This window comes from Mustelus asterias, unplaced genomic scaffold (assembly GCF_964213995.1).
Source record: "Mustelus asterias unplaced genomic scaffold, sMusAst1.hap1.1 HAP1_SCAFFOLD_1431, whole genome shotgun sequence".
NCBI lineage: Eukaryota > Metazoa > Chordata > Chondrichthyes > Carcharhiniformes > Triakidae > Mustelus > Mustelus asterias.
The window spans coordinates 51,494-73,458 of record NW_027591376.1 but is presented as its reverse complement, the minus strand read 5'-3'; the positions used below and the strand labels follow the sequence as shown (position 1 = coordinate 73,458).

The 21,965-nt window shown below is 48.2% G+C and overlaps 1 protein-coding gene across 3 annotated transcripts in view; it reads left to right on the top strand.

Moving 5' to 3' along the window:
• Positions 1 to 16,755, top strand: part of ash2l (ash2 like, histone lysine methyltransferase complex subunit) — a 34,449-nt gene extending 17,694 nt beyond the window's left edge. For all 3 annotated transcript variants that reach the window (XM_078206316.1, XM_078206315.1, XM_078206314.1), the window contains 8 exons: positions 4,163 to 4,250; positions 4,911 to 5,128; positions 6,674 to 6,841; positions 8,642 to 8,835; positions 11,008 to 11,100; positions 12,289 to 12,387; positions 14,736 to 14,795; positions 15,920 to 16,755. In XM_078206316.1, coding sequence (XP_078062442.1) covers positions 4,163 to 4,250; positions 4,911 to 5,128; positions 6,674 to 6,841; positions 8,642 to 8,835; positions 11,008 to 11,100; positions 12,289 to 12,387; positions 14,736 to 14,795; positions 15,920 to 16,027 — 1,028 coding nt within the window. In that variant the 3' untranslated portion in view covers positions 16,028 to 16,755. The remainder of the gene's footprint in view (positions 1 to 4,162; positions 4,251 to 4,910; positions 5,129 to 6,673; positions 6,842 to 8,641; positions 8,836 to 11,007; positions 11,101 to 12,288; positions 12,388 to 14,735; positions 14,796 to 15,919) is intronic.
• The last annotated feature ends 5,210 nt before the right edge of the window (positions 16,756 to 21,965 follow it).

Genomic DNA, 21,965 nt, shown 5'->3' with positions numbered 1-21,965 from the left:
GAATGCTTTCTGTGGTGCATCTGTAAAAGTTGGTGAGAGTCGTAGCGGACATGCCAAATTTCCATAGTCTTCTGAGAAAGTAGAGGTGTTGGTGGGCTTTCTTAACTATAGTGTCGGCATGGGGGTCCAGGACAGGTTGTTGGTGATCAGGGCGCCTAAAAACTTGGAGATTGGAACTGAGTTGGAGCTCTTAACCTTTTCTTAAACTCCTAAATTGAAAAGGACCTGTTCACCATCTGGAGCTGATTTGGGCTGGAATTATCAGACGGCTGGGAGGAGGTAATCGGCTGCGGGTGAGCGAATCGTGCAGATGGCTTCACCCCGACATGCTACACTTGTTTTGAATTGATCCCCACACACACTCCTCTCGGTTCAACGCAAAATTGACCAAAAACAGAATGTGAAAACGTTTCTGTAACTTGGTGCGTAAATTTGAAAGCACCTCAGTCATTCCCATATACAGTCACAGGAGGTCCAATTTAGTGCGTCCGTAGTCTTGTCCGTCACGCTGTTGCTGCACAGGCTATCACACCCTGTGTATGTGCAGGTAAGATGGCCTCTGCTTGAACACAAGCATGTCTGTCAATATTTGTGTGTGTGGATTATTTGTTCTGCCATTTGTCTTCTGCATCGACACCTGTCAAACTGTGCTGGATACGAAGGGAGATGTGTAGTTAAATCCAGGTGGTAGTTGATGTTAAGCGTTGGCATGAAGTTGCGATCTCGCCCTGTCTCTGTCGATGCATGTCTGTATTTATGAATGAGGGAGGAACCTTCACTGATGTGTAATTAATGGGTTCTTGTGTCAAAGTGGAGAACTCGACTGATAAATCTTTTTTCAGAGCAACAGAACACCTGAACACACTCTTCTGAGCAGTCAGTCGTTTATGCCGAGATTAACCAATTGAGCTGAACTGAGTGTCAATAAAATGGGTTAATGAAGTGGAACCAACAGTTCATTCTCTGTCTGATTCTGCAGTGTTCGAGTCATAGCTGGTGCCTGTAGATATCTGTCTGTCTGTGGAAACCAGCACTGGAATAATGTCCACCTGGGGAGGGGAATTACTTTGAAAAATTTGACCCCCAAGTCTACAATCCCCCCGTTATGATCTTGTGAACACTAACCTGAATATCTTCAGGCTTGTTTTGTAAGAGGCTCTTTAAGCAGCCTGGATTTCCAATACACCTGCTTTCATTTTTACCAGTTGTCTCAGAAACATGGAATCGTAGAATCCCCACAGTGCAGAAGGAGACTATTCGGCCCATCGAGTCCGCATCGACCACAATCCCACCCAGGCCCAATCCCCGTCTTTGCTGGCCTGCATTCATTTCGAGTTCCTTCAACACTAAATTTAAAAATCTTCGCGGTGTCTTTAAATCCCATTGGTACCTCTTCCTATCGTTGCTAATCTCCTGGTCCACAAGCCCTTCCTCCAACTCTGGCTTGCGAATCCACTCCCGTCACCCAGCACGATGGCAAATGTCTCGAACTGCTTCTCTGCCCCTCTCCTCCCTCGAGACCTTGTGTAAAACCCATCTATCCAATGCAGCTTAATCATCCCGTATGTTGTCCTCATCTATGGTTCAACATCCCTTTGTTTTTTTAGCTCAGTTTTTTACTTGGTTTTAAGCTTGTGAAGTTTTTTTCAATGTTAAAGATGCTGGATAAATTGAGGGGTTTTTAGAGTGCTGCACTGTTTCTGCTGTTCGTCTCACAAGACACTGGTTTGAACAGGGTAATTTAACAGTTGATGCACACAAGAAGGTGAACATCTCTTTGCACGGGTGGTACAGGACAGTAGCCTGCGTATCTCCTGACTTGGGAGTCATCTATGAAGAGCCAAAAGAGATGAGCAATTGGCCTAGCATGATGTGGAACTTACATAGAAACATAGAAAACTACAGCACAAAACAGGCCCTTCGGCCCCACAGGTTGTGCCGAACATATCCCTATCTTTTAGGCCTACCTATAAACATTACGCCCTGACTTGCAACCTTTCTTGCTTCACAGATGGTTACTGCCAGAAATGAGCACAGATCCCAAAGGAATGTGAAAGGTGCCTGTATCTGAGGGCCTCCACTGCAGATACGTGATGAGAGTGGGAATGGTTAACTGAAAAGGCGGCAATTTCAACTGGCCATCATTTCCCAAGCATTAACTTCCCTTGTCAGCGAATTGGATATCTGGGCTCCACTTAGATATTGACAATATGGTCGGAACATTTGGGCAGCATCTGAAAATTAATTTAAGTGTGTCTTTCTGTGATCTTGACGCCTCTGAGAGGTAACCAGTTATAGGGGGCCCTGAGACAACAGAGTTGATTGGTCATAATGGGTGTAATAACTGTATAATGGACAGAAATCACTTGGATAGTTCAAGCCCTGATACCCAGCGGGGCTCCATAAGAAATACCAATGCACAGACCACACAGAGAAGCGATTTGTTGGACTATGCTCATGGTGTAACCTGGTTATACCGTGGAATTTCTTGTTAACCCCATAGAATCCCTGCAATGCAGAAGGAGGCATACAGCTCATCAAGTCTGCGCCGACTCCAAAAGAACGTCTACCCAGGTCCCACCCACACCCCCATCCCAGTAACACTGCGCATTTACCATGGCTACTCCATCTAACCTACACATCTTGGGACACTTGGGGGCAATTTATCGCAGTCAATCCACCCAACCCACGCATCTATAGACACTAAGGGGCATCACATCTTATGACACTTGGGGGCAATTTAGCACAGCCAATCCACTGAACCTACACATCTTGGGACACAAAGGGGCAATTTATCTTGGCCAATCCACCATACCCGCACACCTTTGGAGTGTGGGAGGAAACCGGAGCAACTGCAGGAAACCCACACAGACATGAGGAAAATGCACACTCGCGCACACATACACACAGTCACCTGAGGCTAGAATTGAATCTGGCACTGAGAGGCAGCAGTGCTTACCACTGTGCCATAATCCACCACCATTGGACTGATTAAGTCTCCCCTGTCCGAGCACGAAATTGGAACGGATTTGTGAATGCATTAATCTGTCAAGGAGGAATTTGACACACAAAGTCATGTTGACAATATCGAGGGCTTGTCGCTGGATTGATTCCGTGGGGTAAACAGCAGACATGAAGCATGGTCAACAGTGGGATAAACCTCCAGTCTGTCAGCTGCACTCTCCTGCCATCTGAACCACTCTCTGCACGTTCCAGCAACCAACTGGACTTTCACCGTTTCCCTGTCTGTTTCATGAAGTTGTTTCTGAAATGCATTTTAAGATGCAAGAGGGAGAAACTACTACTCCCAGAGGGTTGTGAATCTGTGGAATTCGCTACCCCAAAGTGCGGTGGATGCTGGGACAGTGAGTAAATTTAAGGAGGAGTTAGACAGATTTTTAATTGGGAATGGGGTTGAAGGGTTATGGGGAAAAGGCAGGAAAATGGGGATGAGGAACATATCAGCCATGATCGAATGGCGAAGCGGACTCGATGGGCTGAATGGCCTAATTCTGCTCCTCTATATCTTATGAACTGATGAGATTCTTTAGATAATCCTATCTAAAGAATCGACAGGGATTCTTTAGACCGACAGGGAGCTTAAAACTCCATTAGAAACATGAGAATGAGCGAGAGGAGAGCTGATCTGGAGGAATTAAGCTGATGGCAGATATTATTCATCAGTTTGGATTGACCTCAGTCCTGTACATCAAGACTTATCGGACATGGAGCTTGTAAGTTCCCTGATTTGGTGTGCGCGCTGAAGAGTTAGACAGAAAACACTTGGTTTTTATTGTAGTTTTACCTTGAAAAACAACACTGGATATACTCTTTAATTTATTTGTTTTGCGAGAGGTTGTGGCAGTGGCAGCCTTGATGGAAAGTATAGTGAGTGACCTCGCATTGCTGTGCTGAAATTGGTGTTGCTGTTGGTTGGCAATGATTTCTTTCTTTGTCCTCCTGTCCCCTCGTCCCCCTACCCCCCCAACCCTGTCACAGGCATGTCAAATAGAAAGAAAGGCTTAGAGGCTGGTCTGTTCCCAGTGCCCATGAAGCTGTTGCATTTCTGTGCCCCGCCCCAAGCAGCCGCTCAGAGCTCCGGGTGTTTGGGAGCAGACACGTCCAGTCCCAGATCACAATCTCCAGTCTTTCCTTTCCCAAGGTGGCACTGTCGGAGGGAGCGGGAAAGGAAGAGGAGCAAAACGCAAACAGGACGGCACCTCGGGAGGGACTGCGAAGAGGACCCGGAGGTGAGACTGTTGGCAAATGACTGCAGGGGAGGGGATGTGGCGCAGTGGTTAGCGCTGCTGCCTCACAGTGCCAGGGACCCGGGTTCAATTCCAGCCATGGGTCACTGTCTGTGTGGAGTTTGCACATTCTCCCCGTGTCTGCGTGGGTTTCCTCCCACAAGATGCGCGGGTTTGGTGGATTAGCCTTGGTAAGTGCACAGGGTTTCTTTTTCCCAGGGTGGAAGAGTCAATTACTAGGGGGGCACAGGTTTAAGGTGCGAGGCGCACGGTTTAAAGGAGATGCACGAAGCAGATTTTTTACACAGAGGGTGGTGGGTGCCTGGAACTCACTGCCAGAGGAGGGAGTAGAAGCAGATACGCCTTTTAAGGGGCGTCTTGACAAATACAAGAATAGGGTGGGAATAGAGGGATATGGTCCCTGGAAGGGTAGGGGGTTTTAGTTAAGTCGGGCAGCATGGTTGATGCAGGCTTGGAGGGCCGAAGGGCCTGTTCCTGTGCTGTAATTTTCTTTGTTCTTTGTTACGGTTATTGGATGGAGGGGAGTGCCTGGGTGGGATGATCTTTAATAGCGTGGCTGCAGACTCAATGGGCCGGATGGACTGTAGGGATTCTCTGCTTCTGTGGTTCATTGTGAGCTTATTTCCTGCTTTTCTCCCCCAGTGACCCGCTGTTTGCTGCCCAACGTCTGCCTCCACACGGCTATCCCCTGGAACACCCGTTCAACAAGGATGGTTATCGATATATCCTGGCTGAACCGGATCCCCATGCTCCGGACCCGGAGAAGCTGGAGCTGGACTGCTGGGCTGGGAAACCCATCCCCGGGGACCTCTACAGGGCCTGCTTGTATGAAAAGGTTCTTTTGGCACTGCATGATCGAGGTGCGTACGTGGGCGACTGGGCAGGGGAGGGGGATTTGTGCGAGGCAGTCTTCTTTTTTCACTTGTGTTGGGGCTGATGGGGAAATGGGCAACCCCTTTGTGGATTGGGGGGCTTCATCCCAACAGGAATGGAGCCCCAAGATGATCGCAGTGATTGAGACCTTTATGTTGTTGTGAATCATTCCACAAGAATGGATGTGTTTTGATGTGGGATTTGAAAATGCGATGGGCTGCCCACATTCCCTCCAGAGTTTGTCAGGCGGATTGTTGGAGACAATTCTGACTGTGTATGACCTGGAATAGACCCCTCTTCTGGCAAGGCGTGCAATCTACAGGTCCAGGCAGTGGGCGATCGAGGGGGTCGTCCAGCCTGACTGCCCCTCTACCGCGGCTATATTCGCGGACGGGTGTCCCTGGAGATGGAGCGTGTGGTGTCAGAGGGCACAGTTGATGCCTTCCGTGCCCGCTGGGCACCGTAGGGGACTGGGGTGTATTATTGACCCCTTGAATCACATTTTATTTTGATGTTTTAAGTTTCCTTCCCGCTTTGTCTTTTGTTTCGGGCGGTTCCCCTCCCTTTAGGGAGCTGCCCCTTTTGAGTTGTCCCTGGGTTAGTTTGATTTTGTTTATTTGGTTCAACCGGAAAAGATATCCCATCTTGATATAGTGAACAGCATAGGATCCTCTCCACCCTTTTAATTGGTAGCAGAAGTTTTATTACCAGCCTCGTAATGAAGGGAGTCAAAGCAACAGGGAGCTGAGTGACTGTGCGAGGTACAAATAGCTTTGTGGCTTTTCAGCTGCAGATTTGTAGTCCTTGGGTTAGTGATCCCTGCACCGTTAACTCCCGAGGAATCACGCAACATGGAGATGTCTTAAATTCTCCCGGGTCAAATTGAACTTGAAAGCACTGGACCTCCCCCTCTGCACGGTGTTACTGACCCACTGTGGCCAAGCCCTCCTTGTAGCAGGTTCAGTGTTTGCACTCGATGAGCTCATGAGGCGGCACGGTAGCACAGTGGTTAGCACTGCTGCCTCACAGCGCCAGGGACCCGGGTTCGATTCCCGGCTTGGGTGGCTGACTGTGTGGAGTTTGCACATTCTCCCCGTGTCTGCGTGGGTTTCCTCCGGGTGCTCCGGTTGCCCCCCACAGTCCGAAAGACGTGTAGGTTAGGTGGATTAGCCATGCTAAATTGCTCCTTCATGTCCAAAAATGTGTAGGTTAGGTGGATTGGCCATGCAAAATTGCCCCTTAGTGTCCAAAGATGTGTAGGTTAAGTGGATTAGTCATGGTAAATATGTCCGGTTACTGCCTGTTCTAAACGATTGTTGCTGTGAGATGGTGACCCAGCTATAGTGTCTAAGATTGGGGAGACAGATACTTGGGAGTTTGGGAAGTAACAGACACTAAATGTTGTCACTTTCACAAGCTTCTGACTGAATGTGATTTTCGGATGTTGTTGCACACTGATGGAACCAGGCAACCCCCGCAATCGGGTCAACACCCGCGAAACCTGGTGTTCATTGGCTCTCTGACTTTTCCAGCCCCTCAGCTCAAGATCTCGGATGACCGGCTGACAGTGACGGGAGAGAAAGGCTACTCCATGGTGCGAGCGTCTCACGGGATCCGGAAAGGAGGCTGGTACTTTGAGATCACTGTGGATGAAATGCCTGCGGAGACGGCTGCGAGACTTGGCTGGTCGCAGCCTTTAGGTACAGTACTGCATGGAACCGCACAATGGGTGAGAGCCTTGTGCAGGCTCCGAGCTCTGTTTGACCTCAGCATGAGCTTTGGGAGGGGAGGGCATCCCTTGGAGTAATGGGCGGCAGGGTGGCACAGTGGTTAGCACTGCTGCCTCACAGTGCCAGGGACCTGGGTTCGATTCCCAGCCTTGGGTCACTGTGTGGAGTCTCCCTGTGTCTGCGTGGGTTTCCTCCGGGTGCTGCGGTTCCCTCCCACAGTCCAAACATGTGTCGGTTAGTTGATTAGACGTGGCAAATTGACCCCAGTGACGAGGATTAGCAGGGTAAATATGTGGGATTACAGGAATAGGTCCTGGGTGGGATTGTGGTTGGTGGGCCGAATGGCCTCCTTCTGCACTGTTAGGATTCTATGATAAACGGGTGAGGTGAGGGTCCAGTTGACAGCAACTAAGGCGTCATTTTTTTTGAAATAAAGTAATTCCACTGGGCAGAACAAGCAGTGATGTGTCAAAGCCAAGTGGCTCTACGCGAACCGATGGTTTGGTGTGAGCTGAGGGAGTTGTGGAGGAATCTTCTCAAGTATATTTTCCTCCATTCTTAGCTGAGACTTTTTGCCTCTGTTTTTTTTCCCTCTCACAGCAGGCGACATGGTTGGAGGAGACAAAAGCTGGAGTGTCTGGTCATGATGCTCTGGGCATTATGAGTGGATGCCACTCAGTGGCATTTGCTACCAAATAAACCTCTTGGACTTTAACCTGGTGTTGTTAAACTTCTTACTGTGTTTACAGCTTATTCTTTTGGCACAGGTTGTGGCCTGACAAAGAGTTTACTTGCTAAAATTGTCTCTGGTCGAGTGGATGCTTAATTAAGAAGCTCTGTCCTGTCACAGAGAGAATAAGGGCAGGGAGAGGTGTTTGGGCCCTTCGAGCCTGCTCGCCTTATCCCTTGATGCCTTTATTGGTAAAAAGTCTCTCAAGACCAGGTTAAAGTCCAACAGGTGTATTTGAAATCACAAACTTTTGGAGCGCTACTCCTTCCTTGGGTGAGTCACTCAAATCTTGCAATTGTGTCTTTGCCTATATATTCCGTGTTTGTGAACCTACCTCCATTCACCTGATGAAGGAGCGGCGCTCCGAAAGCTTCTGCTACCAGATAAACCTGTTGGACATGAACCTGGTGTTGTGAGACTTTTTACTGTGCCCGCCCCAGTCCAACACTGGCACCTCCACATCGTGGCCTTTATTAGCATCGAGGGAGGTCACGTAAGATCTTAAGTGAGAGGCAGCAAGGTAAATTAAGTAGCAGCGGTTTATTAAAACCGAGCCCTAACGTTTGAAAACCTGTGGCTTGGAGTAAAAAATGGAAGAAAGTTGCACCGTTCCTGAGAAGGTTTGAGTGTCATTGAGAGTCGTGATGCCAATTAGATCGTCAGACGGTATCTGACAGGCGGCACAGTGGTTATCACTGCTGTCTTACACTCCCAGGTTCGATTCCCGGCTTGGGTCACTGTCTGTGCAGAGTCTGCACGTTCTCCCCGTGTCTGCGTGGGTTTCCTCCGGGTGCTCTGGTTCCCTCCCTCAGTCTGAAAGACATGCTGGTTAGGGTGCATTGGCCATCCTAAATTCTCCCTCAGTGTACCCGAACAGGCTCCGGAGTGTGGCGACGAGAGGATTTTCACAGTAACTTCATTGCAGTGTTAATGTCAGCCGACTTGTGACATTTTTTAACTTAATTTATCAGTATCTTTGGAACTGAAAAGATTGAGAGCAAAGATCAAGTTGTGACCTCTTCAAACTTGGCTTCCTCCAGGCAATCTCCAGGCACCCTTGGGCTACGATAAGTTCAGTTACTCGTGGCGCAGCAAGAAAGGGACCAAGTTCCATCAGTCGATAGGCAAACACTACGCCAAAGGCTACGGGCAAGGGGACATCCTCGGGTTTTACCTCTACCTTCCTGAGGACACTGAGGCTGCTCGCGCACTGCCAGACACTTACAAAGACAAGGTAAACGCAGTGGGTTTTTGCAGAGTGATCAAAATTTCAGTCTCTCAAGGATATCTCTTGTAACATTGATGTGTTCATGAAAACTGTACATTCGGCCAACTTGGTGCAAAGAAATTTAACCATTTTAGAGTCATAGAGGTTTACAGCATGGAAACGGGCCCTTCGGCCCAACTTGTCCATACCGCCTTTTTATTTTTATCACTAAGCTAGTCCCAATTGCCCACGTTTGGCCCGTATCCCTCTATACCCATCCTATCCATGTAACTGTCTAAATGCTTTTTAAAATACAGAATTGTACCCGCCTCTACTACTGCCTCTGGCAGCTTGTTCCAGACACTCACCACCCTCTGTGTGAAAAGATTGCCCCTCTGGACACTTTTGTATCTCTTCCCTCTCACCTTAAACCTATGCCCTCTAGTTTTAGAGACTCCCCTACCTTTGGGAAAAGATATTGACTATCTAGCTGATCTGTGCCCCTCATTATTTTATAGACCTAGAGTCACAGAGGTTTACAACATGGAACCAGGCCCTTCGGCCCAACTTGTCCATGCTGCCCTTTTTTAAAACCCCGAAGCTAGTCCCAATTGTCCGCATTTGGCCCATATCCCTCTATACCCATCATACCCATGTAACTGTCGAAATGCTCTTTAAAAGACAAAATTGTACCCGCCTCTACTACTACCTCTGACAGCTTGTTCCAGACACTCACCACCCTCTGTGTGAAAAAATTGCCCCTCTGGACCCTTTTGTATCTCTCCCCTCTCACCTTAAACCTGTGCCCTCTAGTTTCAGATTCCCCTATCTTTGGGAAAAGATATTGACGATCTCGCTGATCTATGCCCCTCATTATTTTATAGACCGCTATAAGATCACCCCTCAGCCTTCTACGCTCCAGAGAAAAAAGTCCCAGTCTATCCAACCTCTCCTTATAACTCAATCCATCAAGTCCCAGTCGCATCCTAGTAAATCTCTTCTGCACTCTTTCTAGTTTAATAATATCCTTTCTATAATAGGGTGACCAGAATTGCCCACACTATTCCAAGTGTGGCCTTACCAATGTCTTGTACAACTTCAACAAGATGTTCCAACTCCTTTATAACTCGATCCATCAAGTCCCGGTAGCATCCTAGTGAATTTTTTCTGCACTCTTTCTAGTTTAATATCCTTTCTATAATACGGTGACTAGAACTGTACACAGTATTCCAAGTGTGGCTTCACTAATGTCTTGTACAACTCCTGTCCCAACTCCTGTATTCAATGTTCTGATTGTTGGGTTACTTGATTCCGTTGTGAAGGAGCAAGCAGCCAGAAAATGACATCAAAGGGCCCTTCTTGATTTTTAACATCTGAAGTGTAGAGGGCACAAAATATTCTGGTTACTTGACAGTTTAGCAAGGTCTTGTCACTAACATGGAAAAAAAATGAAGGATGGGGCTCTGTCCCATTCTGGCGGGGAGTCCTCTTGAGTTTCGGCTGGTTAGCAAGCTGCCTTGTTGTAAGAATGTGTGGTCTCACATTATTGCACCCTACTTACTTTGCCTGCGCCACCTCTACTTTGTTCGGGCTCCTCCTCCCTCCAAGTGGGAATTGTGTGCGCTGGTAACTGAGTCAGAAGATTGACTCCCTGCTGGAGCACAGCCGTCAACTGAGGCGCGCTGGCAACACAGCTGAGCCAGAAGGTAGTGGTTCAAGCCCCCGCCACCTCCCTCCAGAGACTGGAGCGCAAAGCCAAGTGACTCAAATCTGAGGGAGCGCTGCACTGTTGGAGGTGTCACCTTGCGGATGAGACACTGCACCAAGGGAGGGGGGAGTGAAAGATCCCACGGTGCCATTTTGAAGAAGAATGGGGGATTTCTTTCAGGTCAATACTCCATTAAAGGACAGATGATCTGGTTGTTAACGTATTGCTCCTGTATGTGGGAGCTTGCTGTGTCCAAATTGGCTGCCTTGTTTCCTATGGTATTGTCCAATAGACTGTACAACCAGTGGGGCATGCGCACCGTGTCAGGATGGCCATTTTAAAAGCCTCCGATACACGGAGGCCAGCTGTTGGGAACAGCTCCTTGAAATGCTTGCAGCTTCTGTTCTGACCACTAGCCTGGGAAAAACTGAAAGTGGGAAAGGTGGATGTGTGGTGTACTGCTTAACGTCTGTATTTTCTCTCTGCACCAGGCTCTGATTAAATTCAAGAGTTACTTGTACTTCGAGGAGAAAGACTTTGTGGACAAGGCTGAGAAGAGCCTCAAGCCAGCAGCAGGCAGCAAGGTAGGGCCTCCGCTTCGATCATGTCCCACGCACCTGTCTGCAGTTAGCGCCAGTCCGCAGTCCCACTTCATCAAAACTCCTTCAACCGCATGCTGAGGTGCGGTTCCTGCAGTGTTCCGCGTGAGATACTGGACAGTGTCTGCAGGCCACTTGTTTTTCTAGGGGGGCTGGAGCGGGTACGAGGAGGTTAATCCAGACTCCTTGTGATCATGTCCACAGGGAGGCGATGGCCTCGTGATATTATCGCTGGGCTATTCATCCAGAAACACAGCTAGTGTTCTGGGGACCTGGGTTCGAATCCCGCCACGGCAGATGGTGGAATTTGAATTCAATATATGCACTTCAGCAGAATTAATGATTATTTAAAAAATTGAATAATTGTGGCTTGTGGGTGGCACAGTGGTTAGCACCGCTGTCTCACAGCGCCAGGGACCTGGGTTCAATTCCCGGCTTGGGTCACTGTCTGTGTGGAGGTTGCATGGTTCTCCCCGTGTCTGCGTGAGTTTCTCCGGTTTCCTCCCACATTCCGAAAGACGTGCTGGTTAGGAGTGTTGGCCATACTAAATTCTCCCACAGTGTACCCGAACAGGTGCCGGAGTGTGGCGACTAGGGGATTGTCGCAGTAACTTCATTGCAGTGTTAATGTAAGCCGACAATAAATGAACTAAACATCTGAGACATGGACTATTAAACAGTATTACTGTGTTTGGAGTACCCTTCAAAGAAAGCATTAGATTGTCAGAACTTCATATTGTGCTCGGCTCAAGATGAAATGTAGGTTTAAAAGTTAAAAGTTTATTTATTAGTCACAAGTAGGCTTACATTAACATGGCAATGAAGTTACTGTGAAACTCCCCCAGTCGCCACACTCTGGCGCCTGTTCGGGTACACTCGGAGAATTTAGCATGGCCAATCCACCTAATCAGCATGTCTTTCAGACTGTGGGAGGAAACCCAGGCAGACACGGGGAGAACGTGCAAACTCCACACAGACGGTGACCCAAGCCGGGAATCGAACCCGGGTCCCTGGCACTGTGAGGCAGCAGTGTTAACCACTGTGCCAGTGTTACCTTGACTCGACTAAGATAAGATTGAAACATTGCAGCAACTGTCCACTTCTTCCAGATTGGACTGAGAATAACTGATGCTGTGATTACATTGCTGAAGAGTTCTTTTTTCCCTCGATTAGATGATATTTTATAAGAATGGCGACAGCGAGGGAACTGCCTATGAAGATGTGTACGCTGGTGTGTACCACCCTGCCATCTCTTTGTACAAGAACTGCACAGTAAGTCCAGCTACAGAAGCTCATCGAGCTGTTGCTGCTTTCAGCCCTCTCCCACTATGTATTTGTACTGTTACGGACAGGAGGGGGATTAACTTAAACACACTCTCCACACCCATAGGTAAACAGGGAGGTTGTTTTGCTTTTGATTTTCCTCTTTGTAAGTGGTGGCGTGTATTTCGAACCTCGCATTTTTGATCCAGTTACCATTGACAAGACCACAGCAAACGCGAGACAGGGTCAACTCAGAGGGTTAGTTTATCCGCGCGCATTCAACACAAAAGAAGGGAATGCAACATAGCCTCCTTTTTCACTCGTGCAATAAAAGAAGATTGGGGGGGGGAGCGAATAGAGAACGAAAGGGTAAAAATCACCTAATAAAGAATTATGGTTTCACAAGAGTCCAGAATCAATGGTGTAATTTTTTTCAAACTTGGTAGACCATAAGATATAGAAGCAGAATTAGGCCATTCGGCCCATTCAGTCTGCTCCACCATTCAATCATGGCTGTTATGCTTCTCATCCCCATTCTCCTGCCTTCTCGCCGTAACCTCCGATCCCCCCATTGATCAAGAACCGATCTATCTCTGTCTTAAAGACACTCATTGACCCGGCCTCCACAGCCTTCTGTGGCAAAGAGTTCCACAGATTCACCACCCTCTGGCTGAAGAAATTCCTCCACATCTCAGTTTTAAAGGAGCGTCCCTTCACTCTGAGGTTGTGCCCTCGAGTTCGAGTCTCTCCCACTAGCGGAAACATCCTCTCCCCGTCCACTCTATCCAGGCCTCTCAGTGTTCTGGAAGTTTCAGTTAGATCCCTCCTCCTCCTAAACTCCAACGAGTACAGACCTCGACTCCTCAACCGTTCCTCATATGACAAACCCTTCATTCCAGGGATCATTCTTCTGAGCTTCCTCTGGAACCCCTCCAAGGCCGGCACATCCTTCCTTAGGTCATGGGGCCAAAAACTGCTCACAATATTCCAAATTGCAGGCTGAAGACTGATGCTGGATCGTTCACATTTCCGGCAGAGATGACTCCCAGAGTGGGATAGAAATAAATTAGTGTAGTAGGTGCTGGTGCAGAGGTTTCAGCAGTACCTGGGACCAAGCATTTAAACCGGGGCAGAACTCTGCTTCTGAGGTGCTGCTTGCTAGCGGGAAGGTGACAGTCTGCTTTGCAACTCCACCAGAAGTGGGCAATTGGTTCACAATCCTAACAGGACTGGACAGGGCGGAAGGATATTCCAGATGGCTGGGGAGTCCACAGCCAGGGGTCACTGTCTCAAGATAAGGGGTAAACCTTTTAGGACTGAGATGAGGAGAAATCTCTTCACCCAGAGCGTGGTGAATCTGTGGAAGTGACTGCCACAGAAAGCAGTTAACATTGAATGTTTTCATGGAACAGTTAGATATCGCTCTTGAGGAAGAGGTGATCAAAGGATATGGGGAGGAAGGCGGGATCAGGATATTGAGTTGGATGATCAGCCATGGTCATAACAAATGGTGGAGCAGGCTTGAAGGGCCGAATGGCCTCCCCCTGCTCATAATTTCTACGTTTCTATTAACCCAAACATTTGGCTTTGGGGCCCTCTCAGCAATGAGTTATCTTTGTGATGTGGGAAGCTGAGGACAGAGGGAAAGAAGGGTGTATTGGTGATAGGGAGTCATAATATCCGATCTAAAATTCCCATGGGATGAATGGAAGTGATTCGGTTTCTGAGTGAATGCTTGTGTTAGACCGAGGGACTGGGTTTAATGCTGCAACACCTGACAGGTGCATCAAACTAGCCTCCCATCCATTGACTCCGTCTACACTTCCTGCTGCCTCAGCAAAGCAGCCAGCATAATTAAGGACCCCACGCATCCCGGACATTCTCTCTTCCACCTTCTTCCGTCAGGAAAAAGATACAAAAGTCTGAGGTCACGTACCAACCGACTCAAGAACACCTTCTTCCCTGCTGCCGTCAGACTTTTGAATGGACCTACCTCTCATTAAGTTGATCTTTCTCTACACCCTAGCCATGACTGTAACACTACATTCTGCGCCCTCTCCTTTCCTTCTCTATGAACAGTACGCTTTGTCTGTACAGCGCGCAAGAAACAATACTTTTCACTGTATTCCAATACGTGACAAATATTAAGCTGATCTTTCTCTACACCCTAGCTATGACTGTAACACTACATTCTGCACTCTCTCCTTCTCTATGAACGGTATGCTTTGTCTGTATAGACACAAGAAACAATACTTTTCACTGTATATTGATACATGTGACAATAATAAATCAAATCACCCACTCAGAAACACATCAGCGTGAAGCATGTCACTGACTCTGGGCTCTGATCTTTTCAGGTGTCAATCAACTTTGGGCCAAATTTCAAGTATCCTCCAAAAGACATTCCATTCAAACCGGTAAGTGATTCAGATGGTTGCTCCTCATTGTATCGGACCTGTTGTCCTCACTCCATGTTTTACAAAGAGGAATGAATGCTGGGATTGGAGAAATGAGGAGTGCGCCACACCTGGATTGTCAGCTCTTGCGTTGCCTGTGGAGAGCTGGCTTTGTACAACAGTGACCTGCACTTCCAAAGTATTTTGCTGTTTTGCCGAGTGCTTTGGGACTCCCAGAGGTTTTGCAAGGTGCTGTATGAATCCAAGTTATCTTCTCCTTTTGAACAGCAGAATCGTGTGTGTACTGGCTCTGAGTCCCACATACCCGCTTGTTTTTTTTTCTTCATCCATGGGACATGGGCGTCGCTGGCTAGTCCAGCATTTATTGCCCATCCCTAGTTGCCCTTGTTCAGAGGGCAGTTAAGAGTCAACCACATTGCTGTGGCTCTGGAGTCACATGTAGGCCAGACCAGGTAAGGACGGCAGATTTCCTTCCCTAAAGGACATTAGTGAACCAGATTGGTTTTTCCGACAATCGACAATGGTTTCATGGTCATCAGTAGATTCTTAATCCCAGATATTTTTTATTGAATTCAAATTCCACCATCTGCCGTGTCGGGATTTGAACCCTGGTCCCCAGAACATTGGCTGAGTTGCTCGATTAATAGTCCAGCAATAATACCTCAAGGCCATCGCCTCCCCAATGTCCATAACCATGCAAGTTTCTCACCCTCAAATACCTATCACATTCCCCCTTGATTGACTGGAGTCTGCACATTCTCCCCATCTGCACGTTCTCCCCGTGTCTGCGTGGGTTTCCTCCGGTGCTCCGGTCTCCTCCCACAGTCCGAAAGACGTGCTGGTTAGGGTGCATTGGCCGTGCTAAATTCTCCCTCGGTGTACCTGAACGGGTGACAGAGTGTGGCCACTGAGGGATTTTCACAGTATCTTCATTGCAGTGCTAATGTAAACCTACTCGTGACACTAATAAATAAACTTCACGATGCTTTCAGCTTCCAACTCCTTTTCAGGTGTATTCAAGTCGGTTCCTTGAAAGTGAGCCAGAAAGCTCGCAAGCCTCGGTTAAGCTTCTGAGGAACCTGCGCCATTAACCCTCTCCTCTTTGTCTTTTGCTTCATGTGCAGATAAGTGACATGGGTTGGTACGCTGTGGTGGAGCACACGCTGGCAGATATACTTTACCACGCTGAAGGGGAGGTCGATGGCAGGCGAAGCCCACCATGGGAGCCGTAAGCCCCTCGACCGAGAGGAACCCTGGCACTTGAGAAGTCGCTGAAGAACTGTGGGCAGCTAAGCTTAATGGAAGTGATACTTGAACCATACTCACACAACCTTGGAGTCATGTCAGAACAATTTCAATGTACTTGGCTTTAGGTGAACCAAGCTGATGTTATTATTGCCAGCCATCTCCTTGCACATGTAAGTCATATGGTGTACAATTGCCACGTTCAGATCTTGTACACATCTTCCCTCACCAACAACCCAGTCACTGTTGTCTGGTGGCACGTGATTGCTGCCTCGACTGAATGATACGTTTCCCCCCGAATCTTCACCGCGAGATGAGTAACATTGGTGTTTTCCCCTTGCTTCTCTGAGCCTTTACTTGGTAACCTTGGCCTTTTATCAGTGTAGAGGCTACTGCTTCTTGGAATCCTAACCAACACGGACCACTTGACTGACTGCTGGTGGAAGAGGAACTGGGGGGGGGAGGGGGTGGGGTTCTGTATCAGAGCAAGCGAGCTGACGTAATCACGAGAGACCATGCAGCATGTGATAGGATTGGGTTCCACAGCGCTGTAATAATGTTGTGTCAGTGCGCGGCTTACCATTGTGACTGGATGATTGTGCAGGGATGGCAGGTCCACAGTCATAGGAAGATGGCCGGACAATGACCAAAGGGAGAAGGCTTGAGGAAGTCTTGTATTTTGATATCATTACCCTGTAATAAAAGCTGAAATTGATGTCTGTTTCTGAAACCCGTCAACGGTGTTGTGCGTTTGTGTCCCTTTGCTCTGGGAGCGGCAGTATGGGATTCTGTCTGTCTACTCATTATCACCTCTATTTCTCTCTGCTTCATATATCTGCGGGTTGGTTTGAAGTCATCTTCATGACCATCTTCTTTCCTATTGACGGTTTTTTTTATAAACCTCTTTACTTTTGCTTCTAGTCCCCGGAATGTCCCAGACATTTAGCCCGGCAGCATCAGCACAACTGCAAAAAGCAGCCCACATTTACACATTGGATTGTTGGTGGATGTGTGTGAGAAATTAATATCCTTTTGAGCAAAGTCGCTTCATTTTTGTCAACATTTAATCGCTCTCTTGTCAGTTTGTGTGCGAATTGGGTCCGTGAGCTTGCCATTTCCGAGATGATGTGGAGATGCCGGCGATGGACTGGGGTAAACACAGTAAGAAGTTTAACAACACCAGGTTAAAGTCCAACAGGTTTATTTGGTAGCAAAAGCCACACAAGCTTTCGGAGCCCCAAGCCCCTTCTTCAGGTGAGTGGGAATTCTGTTCACAAACAGGGTATATAAAGACACAGACTCAATTTACAGAATAATGGTTGGAATGCGAATACTTACAGCTAATCAAGTCTTAAAGGTACAAACAATGTGAGTGGAGAGAGCATTAAGACAGGTTAAAGAGATGTGTATTGTCTCCAGACAGGACAGCCAGTGAGACTCTGCAGGTCCAGGCAAGCTGTGGGGATTCCAGATCGTGTGACATGAACCCAATATCCCGGTTGAGGCCGTCCTCATGTGTGCGGAACTTGGCTATCAGTTTCTGCTCAGCGACTCTGCGCCGTCGTGTGTCGTGAAGGCCGCCTTGGAGAACGCTTACCCGAATATCAGAGGCCGAATGCCCGTGACCGCTGAAGCGTTCCCCAACAGGAAGAGAACAGTCTTGCCTGGTGATTGTCGAGCGGTGTTCATTCATCCGTTGTCGCAGTGTCTGCATGGTTTCCCCAATGTACCATGCCTCGGGACATCCTTTCCTGCAGCATATCAGGTAGACAATGTGCATGGTACATTGGGGAAACCATGCAGACGCTGCGACAACGGATGAATGAACGTCGCTTGACAATCACCAGGCAAGAGTTACTGTAAAATTCCTGTGAAGTGAGGATGCTCAGATCCAAGGGAGAATATAATCGCACTGTCTTCCCATTTGTGGTTTTATCTGCACATAAATCAGACTTGTATTTTTAACCTGCCGTATGGTCTGGCTCCGAGGACATGTGGCTTTTGCACATTTCTCACTTTACTGCTATTAATATTGAGCCCGATGCACACACCACCAAATATCCCAGAAAAACTTCTCATTTCAATTGGAAACACTTGTTATAGATAAAGTTAAAGTTTATTTATTAGTGTCCCAAGTAGGCTTACATTAACACTGCAATAAAGTAACTATGAAATTCCCCTAGTTGCCACACTCTGGTGCCTGTTCGGGTATCTTGAGGGAAATTTTAGCGTGACCAATGCACTTAACCAGCGCATCTTTCGGTCTGTGGGAGGAAACCGGAGCACTCGGAGGAAACCCACGCAGACACGGGGAGAACGTGCAAACTCCACGCGGACAGTGACCCAAGCCGGGAATCGAACCTGGGTCCCAGGCGAGGTGAGACAGCAGTGCTGACCACTGTGCGGATAAAGAGGAGAAAGAAGCAAAGGTGGTAACCATCTTTCAGTCAGGCCCTGGTGGTTCAGATCTTTCGCCAGCTTTAGGTTGCGCCTTCTTTGTGCGAACGTGCAGTTTGCAGGGTATATTAGGGGTGGGGGGGTGGCGGTGGGGGAAGTTGTGTCCAACACCCAGAGGGTACTAGGCGGTGTGGAGAGTTGACCATCAGTCTAACTCCTGAATGGCTGAAGTTGAGCGGGCGGCTTGGATGAAGTAGGACTAATGGATACTTCAGACCTGGCCAAACCCTGGAATGGGTGCAGCAGTTGAATAGAATGGGAGATTGACGTGGGCTGAAGGGAAAGGCCAGAGTTGGTCAGCGAATTGTAGTGTAGAACGAGAGAGTCCAGGTTTAATTCCTGGCTGATTTCTGTGAGCACGGTAAGTGGGGCACAGTTGGGCCAGAGTGGAAAAGAGTACAGTGTTGATGTCTGTGCTTTAGACCCAAGTGGGAAGAGCTTGTTCCCGACTGAGTAACTTTTATGATCTATGAATAAGGGATATTGAAGTGAAGCGGCAGGGAAATAGTCTTTGGAATTCCACCCCAGCCATCGCCAGCGTTGTGAGGGTTGCAAAGAGAGAGAACATTTCGGGGCATGGTTACTAATGAAGAAAGTTCTGGGATGGGTGAGCCCAATGCCTGCTGTGTCTCGTTACAACTCTTCCATGGCACGATGACTGCGTTGTGTTCTGACCTCCTCCGTCAGCAGCCCCAGCTTTTCATAGAATCCGTATAGTGCCAGGGGAGGCCATTCGGCCCATCGAGTCTGCACCGACCACAATCCCACCCAGACCTTATTCCCGTAACCCCACATACCTATCCTGTTAATCCCCCTGACACTGGGGTCAATTTAGCATAGCCAATCCACCTAACCCGCACATCTTTGCAGTGCGAGAGAAAACCAGAGCACCCGGAGGAAACCCACGCAGATACAGGGAGGAGGTGCGGACTCCACACAGATGGTGACCCGAGGCTGGAATTGAACCCGTGGGGGCGGGGGATTCCCTGGCGATGTGAGGTAGCAGTGCTAGCCACTGTGCCATCCCCGATTGAGGAAACACGCTCGAGCTTCAGTGCTCCAGAAAGGTGGCTCACCACCACCTTTCCAGGGGCAATTAGGGTCGGGCAACAAGTGCCCCTCTTTGCCAGTGACACCAGGAAAAACATTCTCGCGCCTCAACTCAGCGACACTGCAGGAAGGTGAATAATTGGAGTATAAGACATGATTCAGACACAGTTCCAGTTTGAAGAAGGGTTTCCATTGTTCTGTGTGGAAGTTTATTTAAAATATGTAATAAATACAAATCAAGGTGCACTCTGCAGTGTACGTACTAAACATTGTTAAGATCAATAAATAGTCACGGTAGTAATTACATGCATTTTCAGTTTTAAATACAACAACTGGAATATATATATTCATACACACACAGTGCAAAGCCCGGCCAGCATCACATTGCTGTCGGAGAAACTGTCTCTGACCAGGGAGCCCATCACTCATCGCTGCAAGCCACTTTTTGGGATATTTTTATCCCTCAAGTACAGTGCAAGATTGGACTAAATCTTCAACCACTGACTGGGTGCAATATTGGGAGGAGGCTTGTGTGCAGGCACAGAGCAGTTGGGCCTAATGGCCTGTTTCTGTGCTTACATTCCACAAGAACTCCCCCCGCCCCTTCATTGGATTTTCCAATTTTGGTGTTGGTGGACTCTGGGTCCAAGTTGTGGATTGGGGGATTGTATTTAATTCCAAGGCTGAATGACATCTGCCTGTGTCCTGTATGTTCTGCCAAGGATAGAGAAGGCTTTCTAAATGACCAACCACCCTTGCACCAGGCTGAAAACGACTGGGGAAACCCTTCTTTTTCTCGGAGCTGGCTGTTTCAATAGGCATCTGACTCATCAGAATGGGGCGTAGAGTCCCAGAAACTTCCTGTCGTTCAGTCCTGGCTGCTCCGTATCTCGACTCCCTTCACCAAGGCTCTGCGTTTCAGTTGTGTTAATAGTAGCCAACTCATAAAGAAAGAAAATAAAACCTATCAAAGCTGGAACTAGCCAAATGACGGAGGTGCTGTGTGCCGGTTAGCATCTGGTAGAAGGGACAGCATTGAGGAAAGGAGGAGCTGTCAAAACTGAGGCAGCTGACATTAGCTGAAAGATCGAGTGAGGTCTACAAACACCGCAGCGCTGGGCTTGATCCTGGACACACACAAAAGAGGAAAAGGCCATTGAGCTCCCTCCCCCCGCCAAGATCCTTTGATCCCTCTAGCGCCAAGAACTATACCTAACTCATTGAAAACGTACAGATCTGGCAGCGTCTGCGGAGAGAGAGAGAGAAACAGAGTTAACGTTTCGAGTCCAATGTGATTTCTTCAGAACTCTGAAGAGTCATCACTGGACTTGAAAGGTTAACTCTGTTTTTTCTTTCATAGAATCCCTACAGTGCAGAAGAAAGCCATTGGGCCAGTTGGGTGTGCACCGACTCTCTGACAGAGCATTTTAACCAGGCCTCCCTCCCCCCACCACCCCAGCCCTACCCCTGTAGTTCCAAGATGTGGAGTTGCCAGCGCTAGACTAGGGTAGACACACAGTAAGTAGTCTCACAACACCAGGTTAAAGTCCAACAGGTTTATTTGGTAGCACGAGCTTTCAGAGCACTGCGCCTTCATCCTGATGAAGGGGTAGTGCTCCAAAAGCTTGTACTACCAAATAAACCTGTTGGACTTTAACTTGTAGTCCCACGCATTTACCCCGCTAATCCCCCTATCCTGGGACACGAATGTAGCACGGCCAATCCACCTAGCCTGCACATCTTTGGACTGATGCTGCCAGACGAGCTAGCTTTTCCAGCACTTCCTGTTTTTGAAACAGCAATATGAAATGTTCCCTCCTCGTGGCCGTGTGCTGAGCACAGACAGGAGTTTGTCTTGTTTGTCTTTGGATTCTGAGGAATTGTAAGCCACACACCTCAGCCGTTGACGTGGCAAAGACCTGTCTGGTATCAGCAATGTAATGTCTGCTTGATGAAAGTGATGGGGGGGGGGGGGGGCCTGCTAGTTATTTAGATTTAAGGCAATTCTGCACAAAGAGGGTAAAAGGTTTTCAATCTCACCGCTATCAAAACTTTATTTTTTGCCAGTTTTAAAGAATTGTACAGCAAGTCTTTGGCTGGCGTGGATCAGGTGTCCTGGTGGACTCAACCCTGCGGCAAATACTGGTGTCTGGTACGTGCACAATCTGAGTGTCCTCGATCCACATGGGACTGGTGTGGCCAATGAAAAAGAGGCTGGCAGAAATCTGAAGCAAAGGGAGAGGGGTAGAGGGAGGAGGTTTTCAGGCTGTCATCCGTTTTTACACGTGACCTGGAAACACCAACGCAGACCCAAAATATTTTATTGACCCATCGCTGAAAGAGTCATAGAGTTATAGAGGTTTACAGCATGGAAACAGGCCCTTCAGCCCAACTTGTCCATGCCACCTTTTTTTTAAA